Source organism: Saccopteryx leptura, chromosome 1, assembly GCF_036850995.1.
Source record: "Saccopteryx leptura isolate mSacLep1 chromosome 1, mSacLep1_pri_phased_curated, whole genome shotgun sequence".
NCBI classification, from domain to species: Eukaryota; Metazoa; Chordata; class Mammalia; order Chiroptera; family Emballonuridae; genus Saccopteryx; species Saccopteryx leptura.
Window position 1 is genome coordinate 10,035,142 of NC_089503.1, and position 11,282 is coordinate 10,046,423.

General features: G+C 43.0%; 1 protein-coding gene across 3 annotated transcripts; it reads right to left on the reverse strand.

The window, feature by feature from the left end:
* Positions 1–838: 838 nt before the first annotated feature.
* TTC9C (tetratricopeptide repeat domain 9C) lies at positions 839–11,013 on the reverse strand. 3 transcript variants are annotated; one of them, XM_066360286.1, is made up of 4 exons: positions 10,742–11,013; positions 10,036–10,327; positions 5,054–5,236; positions 839–2,651 (listed from the first exon to the last, which is right to left on the reverse strand). In XM_066360286.1, exons 1-4 carry the CDS (start codon positions 10,799–10,801, stop codon positions 2,557–2,559), a joined length of 630 nt encoding a protein of 209 aa, XP_066216383.1. In that variant the 5' UTR covers positions 10,802–11,013; the 3' UTR covers positions 839–2,556. The 3 variants fall into 3 exon arrangements, with proteins under 3 accessions (XP_066216383.1, XP_066216385.1, XP_066216387.1); XM_066360288.1 differs by having other exon boundaries at positions 10,662–11,013; XM_066360290.1 differs by lacking the exon at positions 10,742–11,013 and having other exon boundaries at positions 5,054–5,222; positions 10,036–10,166.
* Positions 11,014–11,282: the final 269 nt, after the last annotated feature.

Sequence of the window (11,282 nt, forward strand, 5' to 3'; positions counted from 1 at the left end):
TTAAAAATACCTATTTAACTTATTTACTAAATAAGAGTATAGGTAGTATGAGGTTTTTTGCAAAACTGTTAATGGGAGTGGGTATGAGTTTGGAAAACACTGTTGTAAACTGTCCCCTACGAGCCCAAGCATAAACCTTCACATCGCCGTGAATGCTTTCTCTTCAATCAAACCCCGAAATCCCGTGTGGAAACCACTAAGGGTTGGTAGAGTGAGCAGCCTGCCCTCCTCTGTATTTCACAGAACAGAGATTTTGGTATCCACTGGATGGTTCCTTCAGGATCTGGGCTTGCCAGACCTCCTCCAGACCCAATCAGATCGCCTACATTTGTCTACTTTCCTGTTCATTAACATCTCCATTAAGAGCTGCCGTGGGCCCTGGCTGATTGGCTCAGTGGTAGAGCGTCAGCCTGGCGTGCAGGAGTCCAGGGTTCGATTCCTGGCCAGGGCACACAGGAGAAGCGCCCATCTGCTTCTCCACCCCTCCCCCTCTCCTTCCTCTCTGTCTCTCTCTTCCCCTCACGCAGCCAGGGCTCCATTGGAGCAAAGTTGGCCAGGTGCTGAGGATGGCTCTATGGCCTCTGCCCCAGGTGCTAGAATGGCTCTGGTTGCAACAGAGCAACGCCCCAGATGGGCAGAGCATCGCCCCCTGGTGGGCATGCCGGGTGGATCCTGGTCAGGAGCATGTGGGAGTCTATCTGACTGCCTCCCCGTTTCCAACTTCAGAAAAATACAAAAAAAAAAAAAAGCTGCCGTGGAAATCAAGACTGGAATGTGAGTGTGAGCACTTTGTCTCTTAGCAGCGCTAATAAACGGATGCACAGATAAATTTCTAAAATCCATTTTTAAACAAGTTTTATTATTTCCTCACTGACGCAGAAGTTAGTTTGCTGTAACATTAAGTCTTGGAGGAACCCCCCTACACACAAACAAAATAAAATCAGAAAGCAAAAACAGCCCAAAACAAAACATGCAACCATGACAAAATTTTGTCAACAATCTAGACTTAGAAATTTAAGAGGCTTGGAAGAGGAATAAAATACTTTTGTTAGTTGTGTCCTTGGACTTCATTAAGATTATTTGGTTGAAAAACCTTTTGTTGTAAGCTGATGGTTGCATCATTTAAGGGTGCAGAAACACAAAGTGGAGCCTAGTTCACTGGGAGGCGGGGGGTTAATGATAAAAGGGAAAACTCATGTACATTTGGCGAGACTAAGGTTTCTCTGAAATCTGTCCGTGGTTACATGATGGTAATGACACATGCTTATCGTTATCACCTGCACTCATAAAGCTGGAGGCTGTGCTATACGGTCTCATCTGCTCTGCAGAACTCACACTGGGCATTATCCGTAACGAGTGATCTCTGGTCCACGGAGCCCCCTACTGAGCCATGACTGCGTCAGATTGGCAGCCCGCACTCGTGCCCAATATAGCTTCCAGAAAGTTCGTCAAAGGGCTTAAGATGCACTAAGGAAGGAGAACCTTCCCTATTGTTTCCCCCTCTATAAAGGAAACTGAGCCTTGGCAAAATAGAAGGTGACAGGGAAAGAACAGATTTATGTTTTTACCCTGCTCTTTTATGGTATTGTTTCTAGGAGCCTTGGTAGTCCGTCTTTCCTAAGGGTTTCAGAGATACAAGCATACTATAGCTATGCACTTGTTAAAAATTAAAATGTTAGGCTCTTGGTTCCTGAGATTATCATTAGAGGAGAGAGCAGAGAGAAGAGAGTAGAAAAAAAAAAATCAAAATGTTAAAAAAGATTTTTTTAATAAAAACTTTAAATTTTTACTTGGGTGTTTTTATAGCATGAGGGCTAGAAGTTTATTAAATAAATACTCAAATGCTTGACTCCAGAGATCTTAAAATAGAAGAGTTTAACAAAAAATTAAATAAGTCTACTATATGAATTATCTGAATACAAACAACAGCAACAACTAGAAGTTACCAAGAGGAACAATAAGAACCAGGTAATTTCATAGGGGAAAAAGAATCTGAATGTATGTGGAATATTAAGAATAAGAAATTAATTTAATTAAACATAGTTGATTTCAAATCATTCGTTTTAAGACATGTGGGCCCAATTTATAAATGTCTAGTATTCCAAAAGAAATATATTGCCCAGTATGTGGCCCATGTAACTTTGGCTTTGGGCATCTGAGGAAACAAAGAAGAAACTCCTTTCCAGCACTCACTGTTTCATCCTCAGCTAGCCTTCCCTCTGCATATGAATACATCTAACAGCACGTATCCGTTAAAATCTATGCCATACATATGATTAATTCCACCCATAGCTGACGAATGTTTCTGGTTCTATTTCTCAGGGCAACTGTCTCCAAGAATACCATATAGAAAAAGCTATACAAATATAAAAATGGACAGACAAAAAAAGAAGCAGACTATGTAAGTAGTTAAGACTTTGTGCAGAACCAGAAACAAGACAGGAATCCATCTGGGTCAGAGGTATGGGGTTCATTTCTCTCGTGAGGCTCAGGTTTCACTTGATGGGTCTTTAATGGTTCACCTAAGTTCAAGAGGAAAAGCATCATTCTTCTCTATTAACCAAACATGCCCAGGTAGAGCTGCTTCTCTTTCCGATGGTAGCTACTGAGTTCCGACTGTGTTAGCTGGAGGTACCGCCGGACGTTGGCATCTTAGAAGAGAGCAGAGAAGGCAATGAGACAATGTCATCCCTATAAACTCAATAAAAAAGAATAGCTCAGTTGATTGCAGCCTTGTCCTAGTATGCAAAAGTTGCCAGTTCAATCCTCGGTCAGGGGATATACAGAAACAGATTGATGTTTCTGTCTCTCTCTCAAAGCAATAAATCAATTTTATAAAAATAACTTCAATTTTAAAAAAAAGTAGGCCATTAGAGACAAACCATAATCTCACCTCAGGGCAGGAGAAGATTGTTAGCATACTTACATTTTTGAAAATCATTCTAGCCTGACCAGTGGTGGCGCAGTGGACAGAGCCTCGACCTAGAACACTGAGGTTGCGGTTTGAAACCCTGGGCTTGCCTGGTCAAGGCACATACGGGAAACAACCAATGAAAAATTACAGTGAAGCAACTATGAGTTGATGTCTCTCTCTCTAGAAATCAATCAATAAAAATGTTTTTAAAAGAATTTATTTAGTGATTTTCAGAGAGAGGAAAGAGAGAGAAGTGGGAAAGCATCAACTTGTAGTTGCTTCCCATATGTGCCTTGACCTGGCAAGCCCAGAGTTTCGAACCCTCGACCTCAGCATTCCAGGTCAATGCTCTATCTACTGTACCACCACAGGTCAGGCATAAGTTAAAAAGATCTAAAAAAAAAAAATCACTCTAAGATCTGGATATATTATTTCATGCAATAGTTAATCTCATTAATACCCCTTTAAATGTTTGAAAAATCTCTGTACAGGTCTGGGCTGGTTGCTAATTTTTTATTTTATTTTATTTTTTATTATTATTTTTTTTGTATTTTTCTGAGGCTGGAAACGGGGGGAGGCAGTCAGACTCCTGCATGCGCCCGACCGGGATCCACCCGGCATGCCCTCCAGGGGGCGATGCTCTGCCCATCTTGAGGCGTTGCTCTGCCGCAATCAGAGCCATTCTAGCGCCTGAAGCAGAGGCCACAGAGCCATCCTCAGCGCCCGGGCAAACTTTGCTCCAATGGAGCCTTGGCTGCGGGAGGGGAAGAGAGAGACAGAGAGGAAGGAGAGGGGGAGGGGTGGAGAAGCAGATGGGCGCTTCTCCTGTGTGCCCTGGTCGGGAATCGAACCCGGGACTCCCACATGCCAGGCCGACGCTCTACCACTGAGCCAACCGGCCAGGGCCGTGCTGGTTGCTAATTTTATAATGAAAGGGGGTTTGAAGAAATAAGTCATTGTCATAGCAGAGCCGGGGAAGATACTATACCTGGGGGACAGTTAATCTATGTACTTGAAGACAAACATGAACAGTGGCTCATATTTTATATCTTTATTAATTCATAGTGGCTTTCTATTTCAGTCAGTGAGATTTTACTGTATTATTATAATGTTTGGGGACCCTCTAATCCTAGCATCTAGCAGTTGCTTTAAGCCAGAATGCAAAAAGGGAGACCAGTTTTCAGTGCTGAACCATCAACACAGGAATGAGCCAGCCATCGCAGTCCCCACCCCGGGCAATCTGCTTCTCAGTACCCTTTTTGCCTTGGAAACAAAGAACCAGGTCTCAGACTCTCAGTAGGCCTTTTTCTAGGTCATACTAGGGGTTAGTGGAGCTAAAGAATAAATCGATTAAACTGAAGAGCTGGCAGAAACAAGGATTATCCAGCACATTCACTGGCTTCCATTTCAGTCACCACCTAGGAACCGAAACTGGAAAAACAATGCTTTTAAATCTCTTTCCTCAGGGGAGGAGGGGAGATTATATGTGTGTGCCTGTTTTAAGCACAAGGATTTCTGGAGGTTATACTATATTGCTTTACTGTGGAGACAAGAATGTAAGAGTAGCCCTGGTAGGTTGGCTCAATAAATTGAAGGTCAGCCTGGCATACGGATATCCTGGGTTCAACTCCTGGTCAGGGCGTACAAGAGAAACCACCATCTGCCTCTCTCCCTTCTCCCTCTCCCCCTTCCCATTCCACAGCCAGCGGCTCAATTTGTTTGAGTGTCAGCCCTGCGCACTGAGGATAGCTGGGTTGGTTCTAGCAGGTCAGCCTCAGGCATTGAAGATAGCTTGGTTGGTCTGAGCAATGGCCTCACTCACTAAAAAATAGCTAGTTTGATTACAGCATCCACCCCAGACACGGGTTACCTGGTGGATCCTGGTCTGGATCCCAGTCAGAGCGCATGCAGGAACCTGTCTCTCTATCTCCCCTCCTCTCACTTAAGAAAAGAATATGAGTAGAACGCCTGTTCATTGTACACTTTTATACTTTTTGAGTTTTGAACCATGTGAATATATTATTACCTACTCAAAAAAATTCAATACATTGAAAAAGTAAAAGTAAAACCCCTTCCAAGCTACCCCCTTATCAGGACAATTTTCTTCGTACTTCCCACTCCGATCCCCTCCTCTCTCACCTTTTGGCTGCCTATTGACAGCAGCCAGGAGGTAGTGCCGCGCTTGGTCATAGTCCTGCAGGTGGAAAAAGGCCACTCCAGCCCGATACAAGGCCTTGGCATTATCAGGCTGTCGTTCCAGGACTTTCTGACTGTATTCTTTCACTCGTTCGTAGTTTACTGGCTCCATCTGAAGGAGACAGGCTAATAGGGCCAAATGAAAGAAAGAGAGAAGAGGGAGCAGGGCCTTATAACACTAAATTCCACTGGGAACTCAAGGCAGACCAAACATAGAATATCAACAACATTCACTTACTCAACAAACAAATGTGTCTGCCGCGTGCCAGACCTTCTTCTAGGCTCAGGATGCAGCAGTGAATAAAAGCTTTACATACATACCTTCCATCGACGGCAACATCTACCTAATGCCTAATTTGGGTTAGGCCCAGCTATAAAACTGATAAGAATATATTATAAAATTTACTTAAACCTTTTCTTCATCGTGTCTCTTCTACCTAAGGCTCTCTGTGTTGAATCTCCCATTTCTCCACAACTCTTGTACTGCAGCTTTGCTAACAACCACAGTTGCCCTTAACTGTGTGAAGTACTGGCAAGCACTGTGCTACACGCTCGTTTCATCTTCTCATCTATGAGACTGGTATGGTTTACTACCTCCATTTAATGAAGAAATCAAAGCTCAGAGAGGTAAAGTAACCTGTCCAAGATCTCACAGCTTCCAGGTGAAATGACAAAGAAATCTGAAGCAAGGACTCTCACTCTCCATGATGATATTTCACTTCACTAATCCCCTGGATGACTTAATGGCACCTCACAATACAAATCTGTTTAGGAGGCAAGGGTCAGGTCAATCTGCTTTTTATAATTAAGAAGGGAAATGTTCCCCTATTTCCTAACAGTGGGAATTAAACGTATTATCACATCATGGGGCTGGCAAGCACAGAGAATCAGGGCGACGAGAACGTTAAAGGGCTGATGCCTGCATCCCTTCTGCAACATCCCCACCAAGTGGTCATACGGTTTATGCTTAGATATTTCCCCAGACTAGTGGTCAACCAATGCATCACTATAGCTTCATTCATTCATTTGACAACTAGTTATGGAGCACTGACCATGTGCTATGCAGAGCTAGGAATAGGGGATAAGAGGAATGAATAAACAGAGTTTGCATCCTAGTCCCCAAGAAGTAAAAATATACAATAAACAAATAAGTAAATTTTTAAAAGTACATTGAGAAAAATAGAACTGTCCTAAGATAGTGTGAACCGAAGATGAAGCCAAAATGCAGCTTGGGTACTGAAGGCCTCTCTAAGAAAGTGATTTTATTTTATTTTCAAAATTTTTATCTATTGGTTTTAGTGAAGAAGAGGAAGGGGGGAGAGAGAGAGAGAGAGAGAGAGAGAGAGAGAGAGAGAGAGAGAGAAAGAGAGAGAGAAGAACATTGATCTGTTCTGGTATGTGCCATGACTAGGATCAAACTGACAACCTCTGTGCTTCAAGATGATATTCTAACCAACAGAGCTATCTGACCAGGGCTAAGAAGCTGACTGACTTTTGAGCCAAGATCTGAATGACAAAGGTCATTCAAGGAACAGAGGTTTTAAACCTGAAAAAAGAGATCCTATAAATTCATTGTATGGAGGAGCCAGATCATGTCAGGCCCTGCAGATAAGGGTTAGAGATTGCATTTTGTTCCTAAATGTAACTAGATGTCACTGGAGGGTTTTTTGTTTTGTTTTGTTTTTACAGAGACAGAGAGAGTCAGATAGATAGGGACAGACAGGAACAAAGAGAGATGAGAAGCATCAATCATCAGTTTTTCTTTCGTTGCGACACCTTAGTTGTTCACTGATTGCTTTCTCATATGTGCCTTGACCGTGGGCCTTCAGCAGACCGAGTAACCCCTTGCTCGAGCCAGCGACCTTGGGTCCAAGCTGGTGAGCTTTTGCTCAAACCAGATGAGCCCGTGCTCAAGCTGGTGACCTCGGGGTCTCGAACCTGGGTCCTCCGTGTCCCAGTCCAACGCTCTATCCACTGCGCCACCACCCAGTCAGGCGCACTGGAGGGTTTTAAGCAATGACATGACCTGGCTTCCTTCTCTATAAAATGGGGATTATCATAATTTCTTTACAGAATTATTGTGGAATGAGAAATATTATAAATAAACTGCTCAACATGTTATAGGCAGTCAATAATCGAAAGTTGTTGCCTGACCAGGTGGTGGTGCATCAACCTGAGACCCAGAGGACCCAGGTTTGAAACCCTTAGGTCTCTGGCTTGAGCGTGGGATCATAGATATGACCCCGTGGTCACTGGCTTGAGCCTAAAGGTCACTGCCTTGAACAAAGGGTCATTGGCTTGGCTGGAGCCCCCTGGTCAAGGCACATATATGAGAAAGCAATCAATGAACAACTAAGGTTCCGCAATGAAAAATTGATGCTTCTCATCTCTCTCCCTGTCTGTCTGTCCCTCTCCTGCTAAAAAAAAAAAAAAAAAAAAAGTCGTTAATTCAGTGAGTCTTTGTGGAGCATCTACCAATTAATTACCCACAAGCAGTAAGGTCTCTGCCTTCAAGCTCACCTGGAGAGTCAAGATATTGACAGGTACCCATCTCTACAACATCTCATTTCCTTAATTGCTGGTCAATTCCCTAATATGTATCCTAGTCTCAAAATACAAATCTGTTTAGGAGGCAAGGTTGAGGCCAATCTTCTGCCCCTTTTTTTCCCAGCCTTTTTATAATTAGAAAGGAAAATGTGCAGTATTCTGTAATAAGAACTTCAGTTCTGATGTTAAGAATTGCCTAGGTTTAATTTTAGTTCTTTGACACCATGGTTCCTTACTAGCTGTTTGACTGGTTCATTAAACTTATCTCAAAGGATGCTGTGATACTTAAACAGGTTAAAACGTATAAAGGGCTTAAACCAGTTGTTCTCAATGTGTGCACCCTAGAAGATTTCCGGGTGCGCCCTATGGTATTCCAGAGAAATATGTGCCTGTTGGGGACCAAAAAACCAACAGGGTTTTTGGAGTTTAGATTTTTGGGGGACAGAGGTGTGGGGAATTGGCTGTAAGCTGACAGTCTGCCCAACCCCCCACCTCACTTGCCTGATTAGGTTGCAAAAGGCTGTCAAGCTGTGGTGCTGGATTGTTTACACTACCCCCCATGTTCCCCAGAAAGACTGGAGGCAAGTTTCTTCTATCCTTTGTTTGGTGTCAAGTTAAGAAGATATATATGGTGGGGGTTTTCTGCACTCAACACAATTAAGAGTAAAAAGAGAGGAACTCTTCAATGTATTGACGAGGAAATGAGAGTTTGCCTTTCAAATATCTGCCCAAACACTGAAGAAATTGCTAGGAAACATCAGGCTTATGTTTCTCATAAACACAAGAATGAAAAAACTTAACGCATTCATGCTAGGACCTGCCGAATTTACTAAATCTTACTAAGAATGTGTATCTATATATATAAAAAGATAACTTTTTTGTCATTTTTAAAAAAATTTTAACCCCTTTTTTACAAATTCTAAACAGCATAACTCAAAAAATGTAAAATAAAAATGTTTTTTAATGTCAGAATAAATTTAATTTTGTTGTATTTATTTTGTTTAATTACCATAAAAGCACGTTTGGACTTTATACTTTTTTCTTTAATATTTGACTTAATTATTATAATATATTTCTCAGAAATTTGTATATAGTGTGTTTACAATTATTTGTAGGATTTAAAATGTGCCCCGACTTCAAAAAGTTTGAGAACCACTGGCTTAAACAGTACCTTCCCAGGGCATTTCATGAATGTTACCACAGTGAGCCCTCCCTGACCACTCTTGAAAAATAAACACCCCATGACTGTAGCACTCCCTATCCCCATTTTCTGCTTTATTTTCACGTATTACCATTTTCTATCCATTATCCTACTTTTTTGTTGTTGTTGTTAATTGTCTATCTCCCTTACTTGAATACAGGTTCCATGAGAGCAGGGATTCTCAGCATCCAATATATAATTGTTGAATTGAAACATGAGCTACTATAATTATCATTTTTCTTACTTGAGTCCAAGAGTAGCACTGAACACGCACTGTAAAAAGGTCTGTAAAAAGGTCGATTTTCACCCAACTCTAGATGATGAATATTGAGAAAAAAAAAAAATCACCTTTAAACAACCATTACAAAGTGTAAAAGCTACTCCTAATAATTTCTCTGGCCTCAGCTTGGACCGTTAGAATGTTTTAATGTACTTCAAAATAATTTTTCTTCATGGTTAGCTAGCCTGCCACAGAACAGACCTGAGAAGTTTCCTTTCTTTTAGCATATTAATCCTAGTATGTTAATTAATCCTGGTAATTCTAGACAGCCATCTCCTTACCCAAGGTTATCTGGAAATGGAAGATACTCGTTATCCAAGTTACCCTCCAGCTGATTTACAGGTAGGAGGAAAATAAGGAAAAGCTATCCAAAGCATCTGAGTGACTTACACCAGCTGAAGCAAGAGTCTTCTTTCCTGTATTTTAAATATTTTTGTAAATGCCCCCTTGCCTGGCCTGTGGTGGCAGTGGATAAAGCATCAACTTGGAACGCTAAGGTCCCGAGTTCGAAACCCTGGACTTGCCTGATCAAGGAACATACAAGCAATCAATGAACAACCAAAGTGAAGCAACTAGGAATTGAAATTTCTCGTTCCCTCCACCTCTATATCTCCTCTCTCTGTAAAATCAATAAATAGTATCTTTAAAATGAAATAAAATCTCCTCAGTGTAAACTCAGTATTTTCGCCACCGCGTGCAAAATTTCCTAAACCTATCAGCATCACCTGGGAGTCTGTGAGAAAATATAATTAGAGCTGCATAAACTGGAAACATATTTCAAATTATGGCGGACTAACTAGATGACAACAGAAAAACCCTCCAGTGTTTTTCCCAATGTTCACAGCTTTTCCTTTACCTGCCTGGATTCCTCTACTCACACTTCGGCCCTGTTCTTACCAGCTAGATTGTTGTAGCAGTCTGTCTGGGTGGTGTGCAGTATGTTTTCTTGTTCAGGTGTGAGAGCCGGGCCCTGAGGTCCTAGATTAGGTATCGGGGAGGGCAGACTTGGATCCAAACCCCGCAGCTGAAGCAGAGCTCGATGGTACCCACTCACAGCGTCTCGGTACTTCCCTTCCCGGTATCGCTGGTTCCCTTTCTCCTTGTACAGCTGAGCCTCCTGCAGGCGCGTCTCCATAATTCCGTCGCCCGTGCTCTTGAGGAATTGGGAAGTTAAGAAGCAACGGAAGCTCTGGGGGTGGGAGTAAAATGACTGGTTTTGGTAGCCAATTAAGGCAGGAAATGACCCTTCTCCAGGAGGCTCTACAGGGAATGCGATGTACTTGTTTCTACTACCGCCTCGTCCCTTCCTCCCCGCAGTATTTTTCAATCTCTAGTAGCGCGGGAAACTAATCAGTAAGAGGATGTGAGAATAGTAAAGCCAGAGATGAAGTGATTTCTCTAAAGAGGCGACTCTGAAGTGAGGAAACTGCCGAAAAAGCACAGACCGCGCCAAGGAATTGTGACAGGCGTTTGAGAGCCGGCATAATTTGCTTCCTTCTCTCTTTTAAACACTCCTCTCTGACCTGGAAGTGGAAGAAAGTAGGCGGGAACAACTGCTAAGAAATTTAAAGGGCTTTCCTCCCTCCCAGCTCTTTATCCGCACATATTCAAGAAGCGTTCGTTGTGGCCTTTGCCTGGAGCTGGGAAACCGAATGTGCTCCATGGATCACAGGCCGAGGCTGAGCCGGCCGTACAGAAGCTCAGCTGCAAGCCCCCCAAACCCCACGGCCTGCCCTTGCCTTCTGCAAATGGCCAAGTCCGGAAGTTCCCCCCTGGACTTTGAATTACGGATGGAAACATCCGGGGGACTGGGTCCGGTCTCCTGACAGTTTGTTGTCTAGGGTCGCGCGCATTGCACCAAGCCGCCCAATCAGAAGCGGCCTCAGAAAAGTAATCCCGCAGAAACGACTCCGCCTTCCCAGCCTCCCCTGCGGCCCAACCAGGAAAAAAAAGAAGAAAAAAAACCTCCTGTAGTTTCGCCAATTGGAAAAATCCGGACGATCCCGGATGACCAATCAGAATTGTAGATGACGATTCAAGTTGGCCAGTAAGGTAGCTAAAAGGCGAAGCAGGGGCGTCCGTTACTAGGTAGAAGTTGAGGGATGGGGGCGGGGCAAGGGGTTACTGTATTCCTTGGTTTTGGA